This window comes from Cebus imitator, unplaced genomic scaffold (assembly GCF_001604975.1).
Source record: "Cebus imitator isolate Cc_AM_T3 unplaced genomic scaffold, Cebus_imitator-1.0 Scaffold19, whole genome shotgun sequence".
Classification (NCBI taxonomy): Eukaryota; Metazoa; Chordata; class Mammalia; order Primates; family Cebidae; genus Cebus; species Cebus imitator.
Genome location: NW_016107334.1, coordinates 487,163 through 509,873, shown reverse-complemented (window position 1 = coordinate 509,873; position 22,711 = coordinate 487,163). Strand labels below are relative to the sequence as shown.

General features: G+C 41.0%; 1 protein-coding gene and 1 non-coding gene across 3 annotated transcripts in view; both read right to left on the bottom strand.

The window, feature by feature from the left end:
• The window catches only part of AP3S2 (adaptor related protein complex 3 subunit sigma 2), a 68,170-nt gene extending 48,057 nt beyond the window's left edge, over positions 1-20,113 (bottom strand). The window contains exons 1-3 of one of the 2 annotated variants that reach the window (XM_037734647.1): positions 19,534-20,113; positions 15,224-15,315; positions 14,703-14,814 (exon numbers count right to left, since the gene is read on the bottom strand). In XM_037734647.1, the coding sequence (XP_037590575.1) occupies positions 14,703-14,814; positions 15,224-15,315; positions 19,534-19,602 (273 nt within the window). In that variant the 5' untranslated portion in view covers positions 19,603-20,113. The remainder of the gene's footprint in view (positions 1-14,702; positions 14,815-15,223; positions 15,316-19,533) is intronic. The other variant, XM_017517305.2, reaches the window with a different exon arrangement.
• LOC119469647 lies at positions 14,043-14,149 on the bottom strand. Its single transcript, XR_005198483.1, has one exon. It is a non-coding gene; the product is annotated as a U6 spliceosomal RNA (small nuclear RNA).
• Positions 20,114-22,711: the final 2,598 nt, after the last annotated feature.

Here is a 22,711-nt window from a genome sequence, read left to right as displayed (position 1 = left end):
GGGTGCTCAGAGGCAAACCACCCCATTCCACTGTAGCACAAGGCGGGTGCTCAGAGGCAAGCCACCCCATTCCACTGTAGCACAAGGCGGGTGCTTGGAGGCAAACCACCCTGTCGCAGCCAGCTGCTGGCGAGATAAACCTACATGCCATGAGGAACCAAAGCACACTACTGGAGCTGGTCCTGCTCTGCCTCCTCTATGTAAGTAAAGCTTTATCCAGTGCTTGCACTGTTTCCCTTGGTGACTCTGATACCAAGATGCAATGGGCAAAAGCATTTAGATTCCTTCCCTGCAGCTGATAACCAGTGCACTGTGTTGTGCCAGATACCAACCACTGTGGAAAACTATTAGACATTATGTACTAATGCGCTATGACCTAGTAATTCTGCTCTCAGATAACATATCTAACAGACATATACACGTATGCCAAAAACCACATACAATAATTTCCTATCAGTGCTATTCATAAATCTTTACATTTTTAACAGTGCCAGAATATTTCACTGTAAGGACAACGTAGCTAAATGGGTCTATTTCTCAGTCACTGTGCTGGGTACTTGGTAAGGCCTTATAATCCTGCAGTTCAAGTCCTTCAGTTCTGGGAAATTCTGTCAAATTATTTTGTTGAGAATTCCTTCCTTTCCACATTCCTAATCAATTTTTCTGGAGCTGCTTATATTCGAGTACTGGACCTCTGTCTTTTTTGAGATGCAGTCTCACTCCGTAGCCTAGGCTGGAATGCAGTGGTGCAATCTCAGCTCACTGCAGCCTCTGTCTCCTGGGTTCAAGCAATTCTCCTGCCTCAGCCTCCCAAGTAGCTGGGATTATAGGTGTGCGTCACCACGCCTGGCTAATTTTTGTGTTTTTAGTAGAGACGGGGTTTCACCATGTTCGAAGCCAGGCTGGTCTAGAACTCCTGACCTCAAATGATTCCCCTGCCTTGGCCTCCCAAAGTGCTGGGATTACAGATGTGAGCCACTGCACCTGGCCTCTGTCTTATTTTCTTATATTTTCTCTCCCATTTTCCATCTCTGCCCATTCTAAGACAGTTGCTTAACTTAATTTTCTAATACTTCAATTAAAGTGGGTTTTTTGTTTTGCCATTTCCTCTCAGGTTTTTTATTTCTAAGGGACCATTTTGCTCTGGATGAGTGTTTTTGATTGTTTAGCACCCATTTATGTTTGTCTTCTTTTATTTCTCTGTGGCTTTTTAAATTTTTCTTTTTTTGAGACAGGGTCTCACTCTGTCACCCGGGCTGGAGTACAGTGGTGTGATCTCAGCTCACTATAGCCTCAGCCTCCCACATTCAGGTGATTCTCCTGCCTCAGCCTCCCAAGTAGCTGGGACCATGCCTGGCTAATTTTTGCATTTTTTGTAGAGATGGGGTTTCATCATGTTAGCCAGACTTTCTCTGTAGCTTAAGAATAGGGGTTTGGGTTTGTCTGTTTTTTTTTTTTTTTTGGTTTTTTTTTTTTTTTTTTTTTTATTATTTTAACTTTTTCCTTTTCTTTATATGGTATCCATTTCTAAGTTACTTTTTATTGTTTGTTCATTTTGTCTCCTATGTTAGAGGTTTTCCTTAGATGTCTGATAATCCTTGGTTTTTCATTCACAAGAATTAAAGGCTGACTGGAAGCTCTACAATCATGGATATTTGTTGCCCACCCCCACAGCTGTTTGCTTCCCCAGTGAAATCTTTCTCCTGCCTGGAGAATAAAATACAGTTGCCAGAAATGTCGTTGCTGACTGGGCTGGCAAGTTAGTGTTCAACAATCAGAAAACACATGACCATTTAATCCCCAACTTGTCCCATCAAGTACACTTTGTGTCCCCTAAGCCAGAGACACTTTCTTTCATCCTCTGCAGGGAATAAACCTGTAGTCTTGTGCTGGGGTAAGTGCAATTGACCAGAGACCTGGAATTGGGAAAAGGACTTAGGGAATGAATTCATTCTCAGACAGCTTTCCCTGTCTGCTCCAGAACCACACCCCAGTGAAACTGTATGCTGCCAGCTTTCGCTACTGTTGGCTGGGATGTGGCTTGCCAAATCAATTGTCAGGCAGTCAGATCCTTGTCTGCTTTCAAAAGTTTCATTGCTGTTGTCTCCTTTCCTGTACTCTCTATCCTTGTATGTGTATGTGTTTTTAAAATTCACTTTCTATAGTTTTAAAGGAAGAAAATGAATTTAGAAGTCCCTAATAGGATTTTAGAAAATGAAACTTGACAAAATCTAAAGTTCTTACAGAAAATTAAATGTGAAAGACTACTCTGTTAAGAAAATTTGGAAAAACAGTGATAATAAGGAATGACTTGTTTTCCTAGATCTCAGAATTCATTGTAAAGCTTTGTTAACTAAAATAGTATAATACTAAGGCTGGGCACAGTGGCTCATCCCTATAATCCTAACACTTTGGGAGACCGAGACAGGAGGATCCCTTGAGCCCAGGAGTTTGAGACCAGCCAAGGCAACAGAGCAAAACATCATCTCTACAAAAAAATAAAAATAAAAAAATTAGCCAGGCACAGTGGCACACACCTGTAGTCCCAGCTACTTGGAAGGCTGAGGTGGGAGGTTGAGCCCAGGAATTCAAGGCTGGAATGAATTATCATTGCACCACTGCATTCCAGTCTGAGTGACAGAGCAAGACCCTCTCTCTAAATAAATTTTAAAAATAAAATAAAATTCTAAAATGGGAATATAGATCAGTGGAACAGAATGTAAATTACTGAAACATACACGTTTATAAAATGCAATTTTTAAAATAAAGGTCGTGTTTTAGGTTGGGTAAAAACAAGCTAACTGATAACACTGGAACAGTTATCCTTTGGGAGAAAAATAAAGTTACCTATTTCAATGTAGACATAAAAACACCTAATAGATATTAATGAGCTAAATGTAAAAAATAAATTTAAAAAGCAATGGCAGATCCCCAGGGTGCCATCCAGGACCCTAGAAGGAGCTAGTCAGTGTGTGGTGAAGCTCTGAGGTGGCTGGTACTGTTAAAAGCAGGAAATGGAGGTGCCACCCTAGTGGCCTGAGCTCTGAACTGTGGCAGCCAGAAGACACGTGAGTAGAGCCAGACTGTATTTGGCAGCAGCACTGTGCCAAAAGGCAGTTTTCATTCAAGATGTTTAATGAAATGAAGACTGGGTTCTCAAGACAGGCTAGTTATCCAGGACAAGATGGACTAGCACCAGAAAAAGACATGCCCAGATAGTGGTGGCTTAGGGTGGGTGGGGAAGGGGAAGAGCTGTCAGATGTATCTGTTTTTCTTAGAGACTCAAAACATTATTATTCAAGATTACAATCAAGGTCAAGGGAAAGAAAATGAAGGACTAAAATACAAACAGCATGCTGATGGGCAAAGTGGCTGAATTGAAGACACTGTGGACTCAGGCAGGAAAACAATAAGCCTATTTCATAATGTGGCAAGGACTCAGGAATCCTACAACAAATCCTTTAAGAAATATACTTCTGAGGAGCATAATGACAAAGAACATTCTTCTGAAAATGGGCTGGGCATGGTGGCTCACATCTGTAATCCCAGTACTTTGGAGGCCAAGGTGGGCGAATTGCTTGGGCTCACAAGTTTGAGACCAGCTTGGGCAATATGGCAAAATCCTGTCTCTACAAAAAACACAAAAACTAGCCAGGCGTGGTGGCGTGTGCCTGTGGTCCCAGCTACTCGGGAGGCTGTAGTGGGAGGCTTGTGTCCGGGAGACAGAGGTTACAGTGAGTTGTGATCATGCCACTGCACTTCAGCTTGTGCAACAGAGAGAGATCCTGTCTCGATAAATAAATAAATTAATCTGAAAATGATGAGGACACAAACACAAAGAAAACCATCAAGAAGCAGAAGTTACTCAAGACAGAGGTCTTGTGAAAGGCATCATCATAGTAAAAAGAGGGAAAAGAAGAAGTCTCACTCCAAAAGCAGAGAGAAGAACAATCATGTCCTAAAAGCAGGAAAAGAAAACCATGGGATGGACACGGTGGCTTATACCCATAATCCCAGCACTTTGGGGGGCCAAGTCAGGCAAATCGCCTAAGGTTCAGGAGTTTGAGAACAGCCTGGCCAACATGGCAAAACCCTGTCTCTACTGAAAATACAAAAATTAGCCAGGCATGGTGGTGCATGTCTGTGGTCCCAGCTACTCGGGAGGCTGAGGTGGGAGAATTGCTTGAACCCAGGAGGTGCAGGTTGCAGTGAGCCAAGGTCACACCATGGCACTCCAGCCTGGGAAACAAGAGCAAGGCTCCATCTCAAAAAAAAAAAAAAAAAAACATGGATCAGATCTTGCTCCTGCTCAAGATAAAAACTACATCTGTGTTGTGTATGAAAAATAAGTAAATAAATAAATGACACGCATAGGAAAGAAGCAGAAATAGTACATGAAGCAGAAGTCAAGAGAAAAAGAAGAGCACTGAGAAACTAAGAAGATCCAGCAGAAGTTTAAGCCAGATTTCTAGTGCATCTCTTTTCAGAGGCAGAGGCATAGCAATGGATGCCTAAGAAGCTTTAGCTGGGAGGTTGGAAAAGGCAATGAAATTACAAGAACAGCAAGAAACAGAAATCGTTGGGGTAGGTGTTGGGGAAAATTTTTTTTAATTAAATACTTGGAAAAACAAAGAAAAGAAATAGCTGCAGTTACTAGAGATCGTGTTCTCAGTGTTGCTGCCCTGTTGGCATCAGGAATGCCAGTACTCAAGTAGCTATGGCAGCTCAAATGGGAGCCCTGCAAGCAACAGCTTCAGCAGACACTGAACAGCTGTACCTAGGGATTGTGACACAGCACCCGGAAATCCAGTGACATTTGGTGAAAAAAAAGTCAAGGCAAGAAAAACAGGGCAAACTCCCTGTCTGCTGAAATATGACTTTGGGAAACAAGGACCAAAATGTCATATATAGAAAATGAGTGGGTATTAAGGGTGAAGATGAAGCTAGATGTAGCTTAGTTGATGAAGAAAAGTACAAGACTTTGAAGCAATAGGAAGTACTGTATTTAAAAATCTAGATGCTCAGTATGAAAAGGCAAGATCACAGATCCACACAAAAAGAGGAATGGGGTTGGGTTTCACATCTTCAATGTGGGAAATGGATGCAGTTTGAAACGGATCACACTTTGAAGGTTTGGGAACTTAGAACCTTCTTGTTCTGATGTTAGGTCCTCGTTCCCAAGAGCTAGTGTTCCAGTTAGTATTGAGTGTCGCACTGACTTGTTTTCCTTTCTTTTTGTAAGCTGTGGTAAAATACACATAACATAAAATTTACCATCATAGTGATTTTTTAGGTGAATTCAGCAGCATTTAACACGTAACCATCACCACCATCCATGTTCATAATTCTATCTTATAAAACTGAAACGTGGCCGGGCATGGTAGCTCACACCTGTAATCCCAGTACTCTGGGAGGCCGAGGTGGATCACTTGAGGCTTGGAGTTTGAGACCAGCCTGGCCAACACAGTGAAATCCCCAGCTACTCAGGTGGCTGATGCACAAGAATTGCTTGAACCCGGGAGGCAGAGGTTGCAGTGAGCCAAGATGGTGCCACTGCACTGCAGCCTGGGCTACAGAGTGAGCCTCTGTCTCAAAAAAAAAAAAACAAAAAAAACACCACCAAAAAACTGAAAGCCTGTTCCTATTTGCATTGGCTTTAATTTATCGAAAAATAAGATTTTCTTCATAAATATCAGATCAGTGATATAGGTATTGTAATCACGTTTATACTCACTTCCATTAAACCTGAAAAGACTATAAAAGACAGTAATTTTCGGTTCATGAATTTTACTTTTCAAACATAAAATGCTGTAGGTAGAATGAAATTTCATACATGTATTTTATGGTGTCTGTTATCTTATGTACTTTTGTCTTAACCTTGTATAGTTATTCTCATCTTTTAAAATATAAAGGAAATGTCATGCAGATGTTCGTTAGAAGATCTTGCCATTGGTACATAATCCAGCACAAGTAAGCTGGGTGGTGATAATAACAAAAATGACTTTCTCTGAAAGAAACAACAATGGCAAAACTATTGGAAAATATTTTCGTACCTTAGGAGCTATGAAGAAAACAACTGGCAGATGTACCTAAAGAAAAAAGACCAACAGACTGGGAGAAAATATTTGCAATAAATATAACAACAACAAAAAAATCCATAAAATTAGGAAAAAAATCCAACTTAAATAAACAAATGAGCCATTGGAAAAGTGGACAGATGTCACAGACGTTTCCAAATACCAAAGATACACAGCCTCACTACTATTCAGGGAAACTCTAGTGAAAACAATGAATTTGCATTTTTTTCACCCATCCGACTGGCATATATTTGAAAATATTCTTATTTTTATCTTATTTTTGAGATACGGTCTCACCGTGCCAGGACCTTTTTCTGTCGTGCAGGCTGGAGTACAGTGGTATAATCACAGCTCACTGCAGCCTTGATCTCTTGGGCTCAAGCAATCCTTCAATCTCAGACTGGCAATAGCTGGGAATCACAGATGCATGCCATCACCCCAGGCTAATTTCTTTGTTTGTTTGTTTGTTTGTTTTGAGACAGGGTCTTACTCTGTCACCTGGGCTGCAGTGCAGTGGTGTGATCTCAGCTAACTGCAACTTCTGCTTCCCACATTCAAGTAATTCTCCTGCCTCAGCCTCCGGAGTAGCTGGGATTTCAGATGTACGCCACCACACCCAGCTAATTTTTTATTTTTATTTTTTGTATTATTAGTAGAGATGGGGTTTTACCATGTTGGCCAGGCTTGTCTTGAATTTCTGATCTCAGCTGATCCACTCGCCACACCCTCCCAAAGTGCTGGGATTACAGGTGCAAGCCATTGCGCCACAACCTTTTTTGAATAAAAACAATAAAACTTAAGATTTGGGCAGTTCTCGAGGCTGAGATGGGTGGATCACTTGAGATCAGGAGTTTGAGACTAGCCTGGCCAACATGGGAAAACCCCTTCTCTACTAAAAATACAAAAGTTAGCCAGGTGTGGTGGCACACCCCTGTAATCCCAGCTATTAGGGTGGCTGAGGCATGAGAATTGCTTGAAGCTGGGAAGCAGAGGTTGCAGTGAGCTGAGATCACACCACTGCACTCCAGCCTGGGCGGCAAAGTGAGACTCTGTCTCCAAAAAATAAAAAGAAATAAAAGAAACTTTAATGCAAGGTTTGAAAGAAGAAATGAAAAAACAAGAGGGAAGTGCTACTGTAATTAACTTCTATTTATAATTATAATCCAACACAGACTTTTTAGGACATTTGCAAATTATTCGAGAATATATATGGATGAACAAATTGGTATAAATATCAGAGAATGTATTGAAAAACAACTGCCACCAAGGGAAATAACTAGTCTTACTAGGTATGTGAAACTATATTTAAACAATAAATAGCCAGGCACAGTGGCTAACACCTGTAATCCCAGCACTTTGGGAGGCTGAGGTGGTGGCTCACATTGAGGCCAGAAGTTCAAGACCAGTCTGGTCAATATGGTGAAACCCCATTTCTACTAAAAATATAAAAATTGGCCGGGCGTAGTGGCTCATGCCTGTAATCCAAGCACTTTGGAAGCCAAGGGGGGTGGATCACCTGAGGTGGGGAGTTCAAGACCAGCCTGACCAACATGGTGAAACCCCGTCTTAAAAAAAAAAAAAAAAAAAAAAAAAAAAAAAAAAATAAAAAAATAAAAAAAAAAAAAAAAAGAAAAAAAAGAAAAAAAAATATAAAAATTAGCTGAGTGCAGTGGTGGGAGCCACCTACTGTAGTCCCACCTACTCAGGAGGCTGAGGCAGGAGAATCGCTTGAATCAGGGAGGTAGAGGTTGCAGTGAGCCGAGATTGCACCACTGCTGCACTCCAGCTTGGGCAACAAAAGTGAAACTGTCTCAAAAAAAAAAAAAAAATATATATATATATATATATATATATATTCAACCAATATTAAAGGTGTGGTGACTGACTACCTGCTAGGTACATACCGTTGTTGATGCCACAGTCAACAAGTCATGTTCTTACCCAGTTTATATTCTGGGTGTGGGAAGAACAAAGAGGCAAAAGAAGCAAGATATTTTCTATTATCCTACGTGTCCTAAAGGAAGTAAACAGGAGGATGTGATGGGGTTACTTCAGATAAAGTGCCAAGAAAGTCTCTCCAAGGATTAAAACTTGAGCTGAGACATAAATGATAAAAGAAGCCAGTCATTCGAAGAGCTGAAGTGGAAGAACCTAGATGACAGCATTCCAGGGGATAGAATGAGGAACGAGTACAAAGGCCCGGAGGCGAAAACAGACTAGTGTTTGAATAACAGCAAGAAGGCTAGAGCATGGTGAGGATGAGGGTATACGGTGAGGGGAGGGCGAGGCAAAGGAGCCAGGCCATGTTGGGGCTTACAGGCTGTAATAAGAAGCTTGGGTTTTACTCTAAACTTAACACAGTGCACATTACAGTTTCTTCAACAAGGGGAGGTAAAAATGGATTATTTACATTTAATATAATAGTTTGGAAAAAATAGGTGAGTTTTAAAATAAATTCAAAATACATAGAGATTGACTTATTTGTTGATTATAAGGCAAACCATTATTTTATCTACTAACAAAGAAAACAGTGCTGTCAATTATAATTGTAAGATGTCATGCAGTATAATACACATCCTGATTTTAGAGTTATTAAAGTGTGATAAAATGTGTACCTTAGAATATATGAAATATGCCAGGATCTAGACTTCACTGGACAAGTGGTTCAATTATATTATAGAAAGTTGACGTGGAAAAAGGAAGCATAATTAATAAAAATTTAAACGTGAGGTAACTCGATCTGAGTAGAAATTTAAAATGACACACTTCAGTATTGGAGTTGGGAGGAAACAAACTTATATACTACTGGAGGCTTTATAAATTAACATACGTTTGCTTTTTTTTTTTTGAGACAGAGTTTCACTCTTGCTGCCCAGGCTGGAGTGCAATGGTGCAATCTCAGCTCACCACGGCCTCTACCTCCTGGGTTCAAGCAATTCTCCTGCCTCAGTCCCCAGAATAGCTGAGATTACAGGCACGTGTCACCACGCCTCGTCAATTTTTTGTATTTTCAGTGGAGACTGGGTTTCAGCATGTTGGTCAGGCTGGTCTTGAACTCCTGACCTCAGGTGATCCGATCACCTCAGCCTCCCAAAGTCCTGGGATTACAGGCGTGAGCCACTGCACCCAGCCAACACACTGTTTCTAAATATCTATCTAGTGACATGCATTATGATTAGAAATATTAATTCCCTTTGACCCAGGCTTTCTGTTTTTAGTAGGGTATGAATAGGCACAACTGTTGGCATAAACTTACAGTTTTATTCATGGTAATTTAAAAACAGGAAACAAAGTATCCAGTGTCTGATATCCTAGGTATTCTGCTGCCTGAATCCACTGAGAATATTCATTTTACCCCTCTGAAATGTTCTGCTTTGACCTACTCTTGACATACAAAGGTAAGTCATGGAAAACTCAGAATCAGAAAATGTGGAGTTCCAGCTAGACAGCCAGAGCCTGATGCTCTGACTGTGGTGAGCAGTGAATTTTCCAGAACTCAGTCACTGACTTTGACCTCTGACTTCCCAGAAGGGGCTCTTGTAAACTCTTGGGTACACGGAAGCCACACAATGACCCAGAGACTCTATTCGGCTTATCTTCTCTTGGGAGACTTCACCTAAAAGTGGCAAATTAGCCTTTCCTTGCACAGCTAAGTTTGTGCTTGTCACTTAGCTTTTCTGAACCAAGCAAAATATACTCTAAGGATATATATCACATGGGAGAACTATCAAGAGCAGCACAGGAATGGTCAACCTAAAAGTCTGAGAAATGCAATGAGGGAGAGGGACAGAATTGAGGAGGGGCACTGAGGAGTTTCTAAGGTTCTTGTAATGTTCTGGGTGACGGGTACATAGGGGTTCATTCTATTGGCATCTTTATCCTCTATAGGCATGTTTGTATATTTTTCTACATGTACATTTCACACACACAAAACATAATTTAAGAAAAAATCTTACTGGGATTCTGATTGGGTTTTCATTAATTTATAATCTGGAAGTACTGACACTTTTTAATGTTTTCTCAACAGGAAGAGTATGTTATATTCACTTACATAGCTCTTTTTTTCATATTTTTAGCAGAATTTTAAGTCTTCTTCATATAGATCTTATACATATTTTACATTTGTGGGTATCTTATGAAACTTTTTGCTATTGTGCATGGGCTGCTTTTAATATTACATTCCTTAGTTTATTACTGCTAAGTGAAAGTTACTAATATCTTTTTTTTAAAACCAAGATATTGAGGCACAGATCAAAAGCTACTCTTTTTTTTTTTGGAGACAGAGTCTTACTCTGTCACCCAGGCTGGAGTGCAGTGGTGCAATCTCAGCTCCACCTCCCAGGTTCAAGTGATTCTCCTGCCTCAGCCTCCCAAGTAGCTGGGACCACAGGCCTGCGCCACTGTGCCCAGCTAATTTTTGTATTTTTAGTAGAGACAGGGTTTCGCGAGGTTTATTTTTAGTAGAAACAGGGTTTAGTAGAGACACGTTGGCCAGGCTGGTTTCAAAGTCCTGACCTTATGTGATCCGCCCACCTCACCCTCGGCCTCCCAGAGAGCTGGGATTACAGGCGTGGGCCACTGCGCTTGGCAGAAAACTACTGATTTCTGTATGTTAAACTTGCATCCAGCCGTCTTACTGAACTCTATTAGTTCCAATTGTTTCCAACCGATTTGGATTTTCTAGATAACCAATTCATCTGTATCTATTACTATTATTATTTTTTTTTGAGATGAAGTCTCACTCTGTTGCCCAGGCTGGAGTGCAGTGGTGTGATCTTGGCTCACCACAACCTCCACCTCCCGGGTTAAGGCGATTCTCCCGTCTCAGCCTCCCAAGTAGCTGGGACTATAGGTGTGTGCCACCAAGCTCGGCTAATTTTTGTATTTTTAGTATAGACAGGGTTTCACTATATTGGCCAGGCTGGTCGAACTTCTGACCTCATCATCCGTCTACCTCAGCCTCCCAAAGTGCTGGGATTACAGGCGTGAACCACTGCACCCAGCTTGTAACTATGATATATTCTGAAACCTAGTAAAGCAAATCTCCCATCACTGTCCTTTTTCCCTGGAAATCTACTTTTGCATTTCTTGGACACTTATTTTCCCAATAAATTTTGCCTTTATCGAGTTCTATAAGATCTCCTGATGGAATTATACTAGGTTTTCCATTTGATGTATTGCTCACTATCTTTGAGACTACTGTCATCTTTGCTCGACTATTCCCAACAGGGGAGAGTTTGTAGCTTCATTTGTTCCAAGTATTTCTTTGTTTTTCCTTTAAGATTTTATAATTTTATTGGAATCAATGTCAAGTGTTCCATACCAAGCTAATTTCCAAGCACTATCCTTTATCACTACTGTAAATGAGACTTCTTTAATTATGAATTTTCTGTTTTCTCAGAAATAGAAAATTTTCTTGGATTTATCTCATATTCTGTAATTTTGCTCATATCATTTCTTACTTATAATTTTTTTTAAAAGATTTTCTATGTCCATAATTTGGCCACCTTACAGTGATAACTTACCTCTCTCTTTACTATGTCACTTCTTCATTTATTTTTATATCACTCACTACATGTTTGTCAAAATTAGAGTAAGCAATAAAAGACACTCCTTTTTTGTGTGTGTGAGATAGAGTCTCGCTCTGTCACTCAAGCTAGAGCCAAGTAGCTCACTGAAACCTCAACCTCTCGGGCTCAAGCAGTCCTCCTGCTTCAGCCACCTGAGAAGCTGGGACCACAAGGCACACCATCTGATTTTTTTATAGAGACTAGGTCTCACTATGTTTCCCAGGCTGGTCTTGAACTCCTGAGCTCAAGTGATCCCCCTGCCTTGGGCTCCCAAAGGGTTAGGATTATAGCTATGAGCCAATAAACCTGGACGAAATCCTTAACAAGAATATTCATAAATGCCTACAGATTTCACCCTTGAGATAACATTGGCTCTGGTTCTTGGCTCTTGGTTTTGAAACTAAAATTGGTTGCTTCAAGGAAAGTAAACTAGATGACTGGGGAAAAGACGAAGGAGGATATTTTTCACTATATAGTTTGAACATTTGAAATCCAAAACACTACAAAATCCAACATTTTTGAGTGCCGACACAACACTCAAAGGCAATGCTCATTGTCCATTTTGGATTTTGGACTTTCAGATTTAGAATAAGTATAATGCAAATATCCCCAACTCTGAAAAAGTCCAAAATCCAAAACACTTCTGGTCCCAAGAATTTCAAAGGGATATTCCACCTGTATAATTACAGTGTGCCTCTGAATTCTGAACCACATAAATATATTTATTTCTTCAAAAAGTAAAGTTATATTAATAAATGTGTACTTTTAATCAAAAATGCTTCTTATTCCAGATTAACAGTGTATTTAGAGAATCACTCCTCTGAATTTTTCTTTGTTACACTGACTTCCAACCTGGGATAAATACTATTTGGGCACAATGTATAATTCTATTTAATAGTATGCAGTTTTCCTGCTAAAGAAATAAATTTAGGGCTAGAAAAGAGTATCTAGTATCATTGTAGATTTAAACAAAAACCCAACACACGAAAGAGACAAAAACAAACAAAAACCTTTAAGGCCAATAAAGCCTAGATGATTTATTTAAGGGCACAGTGCTTGTTCATGGGACAGTCAAAAGGAAAAAAAAAGCCAGGACTCACAATCCCTTGGTTCAATAGATTGTTGGCTAAGATTTCTGTTAGTAACTTTGTACCAATACTAATATACAGTATTTGATGAACATCTTCCCTTTTAGAATTAGGTTTTTGGATGATAACCGATTTACTCCATAAAGTATGCTTAAGTAGTAGGATTCCTTGTTCTAGGTTTAAAAAATAACTTAATATAATATACAGATTTTAATGTACTTCAACTTTAAAAAATGTTACTGTGAGCCCATTAGAGAGTCAGTTCTTTTCTTTCTTTCTTTTTTTTTTTTTATTAAAAAAACGACTATTATTTCATCCAATTATTTTAGTACCTTTATATTAATTTCATATGGGCAGTTTTTTGTTTTTGTATTTTTGAGACAGTTTCCTCCATCGCCCAGGCTGGAGTGCAGGTGTGATCTCAGCTCACTGCAACCTCCGCTTCCCAAGTTCAAATGATTCTCGTGCCTCAGCTACCCAAGTAGCCAAGCAGCTGGGGATTATAGGCATGCGCCACCATGCCCAGCTAATTTTTCTATTTTTAGTACAGATGAGGTTTTACCATGTTGACCAAGCTGGTCTCCAACTCCTGGTCTCAAGTGATCCACCCTCCTCTGCTTCCCAAAGTGCTGGGATTACAGGCATGTGCCATGGCGCCAGGCCAGGGTAGTTATTTTTTGTAGTCAGCTATTTCAAATATGTTGGTAATATAACCACATATATATCATCCTTTTAAAACAATGTTTTCCATTTCTGACTTCTATCTTCTTTATGTCAATTAGGCCAACTATTTATTTTTATTGTCTTTTCAAAGATCAGCTGGGTGCACTGGTTCATGGCTGTAATCCCAGCACTTTGGGAGGCCAAAGCAGGAAGACTGCATGAGCTCAGATGTTCGAGACCAGCCTGGACAACATGGTGAGACCTCATCTTTAAAAAATTCAAAAAATTAGCCAGGTGTGGTGATACACACCTGTACGCCCTGCTACTCAGGAGGCTGAGGCAGAAGGATGGGTTGAGCCTGGGAGATGGAGGCGGCAGTCAGCTATGATCGCACCACTACACTCCAGTTTGAGAGCAAGACTTTGTCTTAAAAGACAAATACAAAGATCAAACCTTTTAGTTCCTATTAGTTTTACATTTTACTTATCTGATCTTCCCAAATTCAATGTACACTAAATATTTAATAAATGTCCATTAAACTATAAAATTCAATTTTTTGTGTTAATATAAATCTCTACAGTCCATTTTCTCTAATAACTGTGTCCCAAATTTTTTTTCTCTTTTAAAAAATTTTCTTTATTGTTTATAATATGGAATGCTTTACCAATTTGCATGTCATCCTTGCATAGTGGCAATGCTAATCTTTTCTTCATTGGTCTACTTTTAGTATATATGCTGCTGAAGCAAGCACTTCATCCCAATTTAAAAAATACATTATCACTATATTTCCTTCGTTTTCACATAAACTCATATTATGTGCACATTTCTATGCTACATACAGTTTACAGTACTATAAAGCACAGTCTCACATTTGAATTCTACAACCTAATATCACTTTTCAGATGATAGATTCACGAGTCAAACCCAGATTTTGTGATGCTACATCTTGAGCTTTTTTTTTTGAGACAGGGTCTCACTCTGTCACTCAGGCTAGAGTGCAGTGGCAGATTGTCGGCCACCACACCCAGCTAAAAGTATAAATTTGTAAATGTCATTTGGTTTGATAGCTGAAAAAAAATAATCAATCATGAAAACTAAGGGCAGTGCAAGGGCTAGGTAGAAACCAATGAATATAAAAGTGCTGAGCGTTTCTCAGGAGCTTTCCCAGAGCACCATCTGGTGGACATCTGGCAACTTTTACCAATATCAGTAAGGAGATGGACACAAGGTTCCACAGGCTGGTTACTGAAAAATTCCGTGCAAACTCTCTAAAGCTGCTGCCATCATTAGCTGACTACACATACCTGGATGAGGTCCAAGATTCCAAGTTCACTCTCTGAAGAATCCACACAAAATACAAAGTAGAGGGTAGCATAGTGCCGGTAGATCAGTTTGTAGTCAGAGCCACCAATCAAACTGCGGAAGATAGGAAACGTTTAATACCCATAGCTTAAACACACCAAAAAGAAACCTTTTGTCAAAGAATAAGAAAGGGCCCACTGGAAAGAAGGCCAAATGCTGGAAGCACGCCATTCTTCCCAGGTGAATGGCAACCAAGTTTGACAGAGGTACCTAAAGCCACCTTCTCTCACCTTTTCTCCTGCCTATCCTTCCAGGGCCCCAACATCTACATGAGCAATATCAGAAGCACAATAACTAAACTGTGTCCCAAAGAGAATTGTGTCTCTCCCTGAGCAGATCATACTGAGACCAGTCAAAGTTGCATCAAGTACCACCTGACACTTGAGTGCTGCCAGAAGACGCAACAGTGAAGGTCACTCACAAGAGTGAATACATGGGGAGAAAAATGAAGCTGACAGTTTACCTTCCACCCTCCAAGAAGTTACAAATGTTGTCATCTCGCTTGAGGACTAGATGGAAAGTCTCTCGAACAATCTGCTGTTGAATTTCCTCTGGCTGTGGAATAAAAAGATAAGTGAATCAGTGGGCATGCCTGAAAAACTACATTCCATCCATGGGTATGGACAAGGGAAGAAGTGTTTATAAGCTGGGAGCATCTAAACATTTAGTTTCCAGAAATGAAAAAATGATGAGTAGAGAAAAAGTAAGAGTGAAGCTGTGAAAAATGGATGATAAGGCTCCGATATAGGAATTAAAATAGGGTATATTTACCTAGATATCTAAGTCACTAACTGTTACTGTCCCATAGGTAAGCTGACATTTAAACAAGGAAAGGAAATTGATAAACTCTCATACAAAAAGAATAGGCTGGGCGTGGTGGCTCACGCTTATAATCCCAGCACTTTGGGAGGCCGAGGTGGGCAGATCACGAGGTCAGGAGTTCAAGACCATCCTGGCCAACAGGGTAAAAGCCCATCTTTACTAAAAATACAAAAAATAGCCAGGTGTGTTGGCACGCACCTGTAATCCCAGCTATTCAGGAAGCTAAGGCAGGATAACTGCTTGAACCCAGGAGGTGGACGTTGCAGTGAGCCAAGATGGTGCCACTGCACTCCAGCCTGGGCAACAGAGCAAGACTCTCTCAAAAAAAAGTCAAATAACAACTAGAAGGCCTGATCCTGAAATATTTTGTTTTTCCCTGGAAAACATCCATGACAGGTATATGATAAATCTCAACGGGTCTACCACTTAAAGAAGGTCAAGATGTAATCATGTAAATGTTTTAAAAAGCTGTATTGGCAAACACAGCTGCCATCTTTTTTACTGGTAATGTAGATACTACATATAAGATGCTGTGTTACCAACAAACTATTATTGAAAAAAACAGATTACAGATTAAAAATTCCGAACAATCACAGAGCTACAAATAAAAGGTATTATTATTATTATTTTTTAGACAGAGTCTTGTTCTGCTGCCCAGGCAGTGATGCGATCACAGTTCACTGCAACCTCCACCTCCTGCCTTAGCCTCCCCAGTAGCTGGGATTACTGGCATGTGCCACCATGCCCGGGTAATTTTTGTATTTATAGTATAAATAGGGTTTCACCATATTGGTCAGGCTGGTCTTGAACTCTTCACCTCAAGTGATCCACCTGCCTTGGCCTTCCAAATTGCTGCAATTACAGGCGTGAGCCACCGTGCCTTGCCTTGTTTTTTCACTTACCACCTGCATAAGAAAGCTCAACTCTGATGAAATCACTTTGATAGCTCACCTCTGATTTCTAATTATACATATGAGTTTCAGAAGAGGTATGGTAAAAAAGGATAATGAGAGGGAGAAACCAGCAATTAAGACAGAAAATAATTAAAAGCTCTAAACCATTGCTTCTCAAATCTTAATTTGCAATGAATCAGCTGTGTTGTTAAAATACAGATTGAGATTTAGTAGGTATAGGTTAAGTCCTGAGATGCAAGCCTAGTAAGCACCCAGGCAATACCATTTCTGCTGGTCTGGGGACCACACTTTGAGTAGCAAAGCATTAGAAAACCTTCAAATTGGACTTGCCCCAGGAGTCAGAAAATAAGTTCAAGTAATTGTAATCCCTTTCTTTCTACAGCACAGAATTTAGCTTTGAAATGGTTATTTACTTAAAAGAAACAGAGAGGGGAAAAAAAACAGACAAAACGTCATGTTGGGAAAATTACTTTGACTCACATGGGTATGGAATGGCTCACAGTATTTACTGAATGAATGAAAACTTGCTAATCATTGGTCACTATAAATTTGAGTAAATCAATCACTATTTTCCTCATTTCCATTTAAAGAACACACAAAGCTCACAGATGACAGGATGCTGTAAGGGATTAACTATGTGAAATACAAAACATGCTAAGCATCAGCACTTTTTAAACTGACAAATCTTTTGAACTAAAGCCTTTGATCTGGGGGAAGTGGCAGCAGTGGGCAGGTGGTATGAAATGATGAGGCCACCTAATTTCTAGTTCAGTAAAAAGGTAAACTACCAATTGCTTACATGCCTCAGTGATTTTAATAACCCCTCATATCTTTTTAGTACTCTGTAGTTTTCAACGTACTTTCATTTATGTGCTCATGAGGTCTTATAAAATCCTATGATCTTCAGAGATACACGAATGGTCAATAAGCACATGAAAAGATGCTCAACATCATTAGTCATTATGGAAATTGAAATCAAAGCCACAATAAGCTGGACGAGGTGGCTCACACCTGTAATCCCAGCACTTTGGGAGACCAAGGTGGGCCGCTTACTTGAGGTCAGGAGTTTGAGACCAGCTTGGCCAACACAGCAAAACCCCATCTCTGCTAAGAAAACAAAAATTAACCGGGCATAGCGACCGACACCTGTAATCCTTGGGAGGCTGAGGCAGGAGAATGGCTTGAATCTGGGAGGCAGAGATTGCAGTGAGCCAAGATCACACCGCTGCACTCCAGCCTGGGCAACAGAGTGAGACTCAGTCTCGGGAGCTGGGGGGGATGACCCCACAATGAGATACCACTTTACACCCACTAAAATGTCTTTAATCAAAAAAACAGATTAGTTAATGGCAGAGGTGTGAAGAAACTGAAATCCTTATACACTGCTGACGAAAATGTAAAATGGTGCAGCCACTTGGAAAATAGCTTGCAGTTTCTCAAAACGTTCACTATAGTTACCACATGATCCAGCAATTCTACTCCTGGGTATATAACCAAGAGAAACGAAGACACGGGTCCACATGAAAACTTGCACAGGAATGTTCATAGCAGCATTAGTTATAAGAGCCAAAAAGTAGAAACATCAACTTATAATCAAAATATGGCATATCCATATAACGGAATATTATTCAGCAATAAAAGAACATCAGATACATGCATGGATGAATCTTGAAAACATTATACTTCATGAAAGATGGCAGACAGAAAAAAACACCTATTTTATGATTTCATTTATATGCAATGCCTGGAACAGGCAAATTGAGAGGGAAAGACAGACTCTCTAGAGCGGAGAGCATCAGTAGAGAAATACGGAGAGACTGCTAAGAGATTTCTTTTTGGGGTGATGAAAATGATCTAAAACTGCTTGTGGTGATGGTTGTGCAGCTCTGTGAACACGCAACATTGAATTGTCGCCTTTAAATAAGTAAACTGGGCGGGAGCGTGGTGGTTCATGCCTGTAATCCCAGCACTTTGGGAGGCCAAGGCGGGAGGATAACAAGGTCAAGAGATCGATACCATCCTGGCCAACATGGTGAAACCCAGTCTCTACTAAAAATACAAAAATAAACCGGGCAGGGTGGCGGGTAGTCCCCTCCAGCTACTTGGGAGGCTGAAGTGGAGAATCGCTTGAACCCGGGGCGCGGAGACAAGATTGCATTACTGCACTCCAGCCTGGGCGACAGAGCGAGACTATGTCTCAAGAAATAAAAAAGTCTATGAAGGAGTAAAATTATTTTTTCATTCCTAATTGACAAAAGACGGATTAAAAGTCCGAAAAGGGTTTATTAATTTGTCAATAGATGCTAGAGTACAAAAGGTGGCGCTGAAGCCTGAACATGTTTTTTGACTCTTTCCCCTTTTCAGTTTCACCCGTCCCCCAATTATGTAACATGGTGAAACCCCGCCATGAAGAAATAAAATCTTCAAAGACAGTAGGCAAATACTGATGCTTATGTGTTTGCAAAGGAACATGTCTGGAAAATTCAAATTTACGTAATCAGCATTTATAATTTCTCATTTTTCCACTTTTAAATTGATTCTCTTCAATCCTACAGAGTGAAGGGTATCTAGCCTCTGGAAAGTTCCAGCCAACACCGATGCAAAATAATTCCATAAAAAGAACTTTTCCAGACACTCTGGCTATAACGAAAAACTCTCAGAAACTGAATACTTCATCGCGAAACTCTGGTCAACAACCAAAAAGGTGACAGCATGTGACTTCAATCATTCAAGTGCTCAACAAGGCACACTCCCTACTGTCTCTTCTATCTTGTTCCCAGAGACCCAAGAGAAAATGCCACAAAATGGCACAGAAATGCCGGGATCTAGAAAGGGGTCAGAACGGGGGCAGCAGGGCGGGAGACAGAGGCCCCGCACCGGCATACGCCCAGGCTGTGTTTAAATAAGGCGGGTGCCATGCACCAGGCAGGGGCCCCAGGTGACCAAACAGCGGGGCCCCCGGGTGCCGAGGGGCCAGAGAGCAGGGACGAGGTAGTGGGAGCCCTGAAGGGGGGTGGTGAAGCCGGGCTGCACTCACGAAACGCTGGTAGAAGCGGACTAGCCGCGGCTTCCCATGGTTGTTGAAAACCAGAATCGCCTGAATCATCTTTGCCGGCCACGGTTCACTCAGCACCGGCTACTCCCAGAAAGCGCCTCCTTCCGCCACAACACGGTCACTTCCGGCTGGTGCGTCACTGAGAGCGGCCCTGGGAAACGTGGCCCGGCGCCCAGGAGCCCTGGCACCTAAGAGTCCGGCCTCACGGACGCCCCGGAGCGGGCAGCGGGGTACCCTCGGAGGGCAGGTGCGGGCGCCAAGCGTCGTCACCGCGGCCAACGTCGGTTGGCCGGTCAGTGCCCTGCCAGGATGCGAATCCGGGTCTGTGCCCCTCGCCCAGACCGACCGCTGGCCCCAGAAGCCGAAACTTGACCCACGGCTTGGTTGCCAAAAGGAGACCGCTGGAGCTTCCTTTCTCACCGTCCGCCCCTAAACGTGCCGCCCCCGCCTTCCCTTAGCGCTTGCAGAACGTTCCGCGGCGTGGAAACGCCAGGCTTTCGGCCGGTCAGCGGTTGAGGACCATTTCGTTCCTTTTTCATGTTTCAATATTCAATGCTCAGTGAATCATGTGGCTGTCTCCCCGGGCAGAAGGGCTGTTTCTCCGTGGTAGACGGTGAATGGTGGAATTAAGGATTTTTAGTGCATTTTCATTTAAAAAGTCTCGGCGATCCCTAATCGATGAAGGTCTTATTTTTGTTTGTTATTTTAATAACCTAGTGTGGGTGAAGAGGAGCGCGTGCGAATACTGCAGATGGAGCACCGGATAGAGCTGTACATCGATCCAGAGGACTGTTTGGAAATATGAATCAGAAAGGAGCCTTTAAAATATCTAACGGGCCGGGCGCGGTGGCTCACGCCTGTAATTCCAGCACTTTGGGAAGCGGAGGCGGGCGAATCACTTGAGGTCAGGAGTTCGAGACCAGCCTGGCCAACATGGTGAAACCCCATCTCTACTAAAAATACAAAAATTAGCCGGGCGTGGTGGCGGGCGCTTATAATCCCAGCTACTCGCAGGTTGAGGCAGGAGAATCGCTTGTACCCGGGAGGCATATGTTGCAATGAGCTGAGATCACGCCACTGCACTCCAGCCTGGCAACAGAGGGAGCCTCCATCTCAAAATATGTATATATATTATTATATATATATTATATGTATATATATTATATATATTGTATGTATATATATTATATATACATATATACTAATATATATTATATATAATACATAATATATAATAATATATACTATTAGGCTCATTATTTCCAGCTTTAGAATTTATGATCAAATGATTGTGGATGTGTGAAAAGATTTAGCCTCAGAAACATACATCTTCAGAACACTTAAGAAAGAAAAAGAAAAAAAAAAGAAGAGAATATATATCTCAGTGGTATTATCACAGGGGAAATAGGAAGAAAATTATTACAAAATGAGAAATTGGTTAAGTGCATTGTTCTACATGACTATGAGAAATATTAACTAATAAAAATGCTGGGATAGATTTATGATGCAGAAGTGTTCATGACATCCGTTAAGCAAAAAGATTACACAACGTATGTACAGGGACAACCGACTTTGCACAAGTTTGGAGGTAAATATGCCAACATAGGAATAATGTATCTCATGGGCTGGCAGAGTCAGGGTGTTTGATCTGTACAGTCCCCTGGAACCCACCTGCCCTGATTCAAAGCCTGGTTCTGTGGACTCCGTGGGCTCCCTGGGCAAGGTGGACTGCCTCGACACCCTGTGCAAGGTTCTCATCTGTAGAAAAGGTGTCATATCAGTTTCCTAAACCGTAAAACTGGAAAATGAGCCTACCAACTGCAGACAGCTGTTATGCGCACAAAAGGAGTTATTATAACATTCGTGAGCACTTGGAACAGTGCCTGGCACTGTTGAGTTCCACATAAGTGATTTCAAAGCATCTTTGGGTGGCAGCATGATCAAGTTCTCCTTTTCGTCCTTCAAATAAATATGTACTACTTTTGCAGCCAGAGTTTTGGGGTTTGCTTGTTTTTCAGAGATAGTATATTATCCAGGTTGGAGCGCAGTGGCACACTCACACCTCGCTGTTACCTTAAACTGCTGGCCTCAGGCTCTCCTCCAGCCTCAGCTTCCCAAACCACCACCATGCCCGGCCCAGTTTTTTTCTTTTTTCTTTTCTTTTTTTTTTTTTTTGAGATGGAATCTCGCTCTGTCACCCAGGCTGGAGTGCAGTGGCACGATCTTGGCTCACTGCAACCTCCATCTCCCAGGTTCAAATGATTCTCCTGCTTCAGCCTCCCCAGTAGCTGGGATTACAGGTGCATGCCACCGTGCTTGGACAATTTTTGTATTTTTAGTAGAGATGGGTTTCACCACGTTGGCCAGGGTGCCATTGAACACCTGACCTCAAATGATGCACCTGTCTCAGCCTCTCAAAGTGCTGGGATTACAGGCCGTGAGCCACTGGGCCTGACATGGCCCAGTTTTTTAATAAATAAAAACCCAAAGTCAATTGCACTGAAACTTGACAAAATGTTTAAAATGTTGAGGAAGAATATCAAAGAAAATTGTGAAACAGAATTATGAAGAAGAACTAGCTCTGTCAACTATTAAAATGGTACTATAAAATGTAATTATAGGAAGACTAACTGAAATAGATAATTTAGGCATAAAATAATTTTAATATGTGATGTAGGAGTGATAAGGAATTCAGTAAATACTATTAGGATAACTGGTTAGCAATTTGAAAATAAGTAATTAAGTATAAAACCAGATCATCTAAATAGAAGAAAACGAAATTGAATAATATCCAAAAATACGTATTAGCTTAGAAGCAATAAAAATCACAAAACATCAACAGATAAGTAAAGATTTTATTTTTTTTTTTTTGTAAAAAGAATTAACCAGGCCGGGCGCGGTGGCTCACGCCTGTAATCCCAGCACTTTGGGAGGCTGAGACAGGTGGATCACGAGGTCAAGAGATAGAGACCATCCTGGCCAACAGGGTGAAACCCTGTCTCTATTTAAAAAAAAAAGAAAGAAAAATATAATAATTCTTTAAAAAAAAGAATTAACCAAAAAATTGTTAAAATTTGGCAAATGGTTATGTTTAAAATATAAGTAACTCTGATAAACTAAAAAGATGTCACCCCCCCATCTCCCCAGTAGATAATGGATG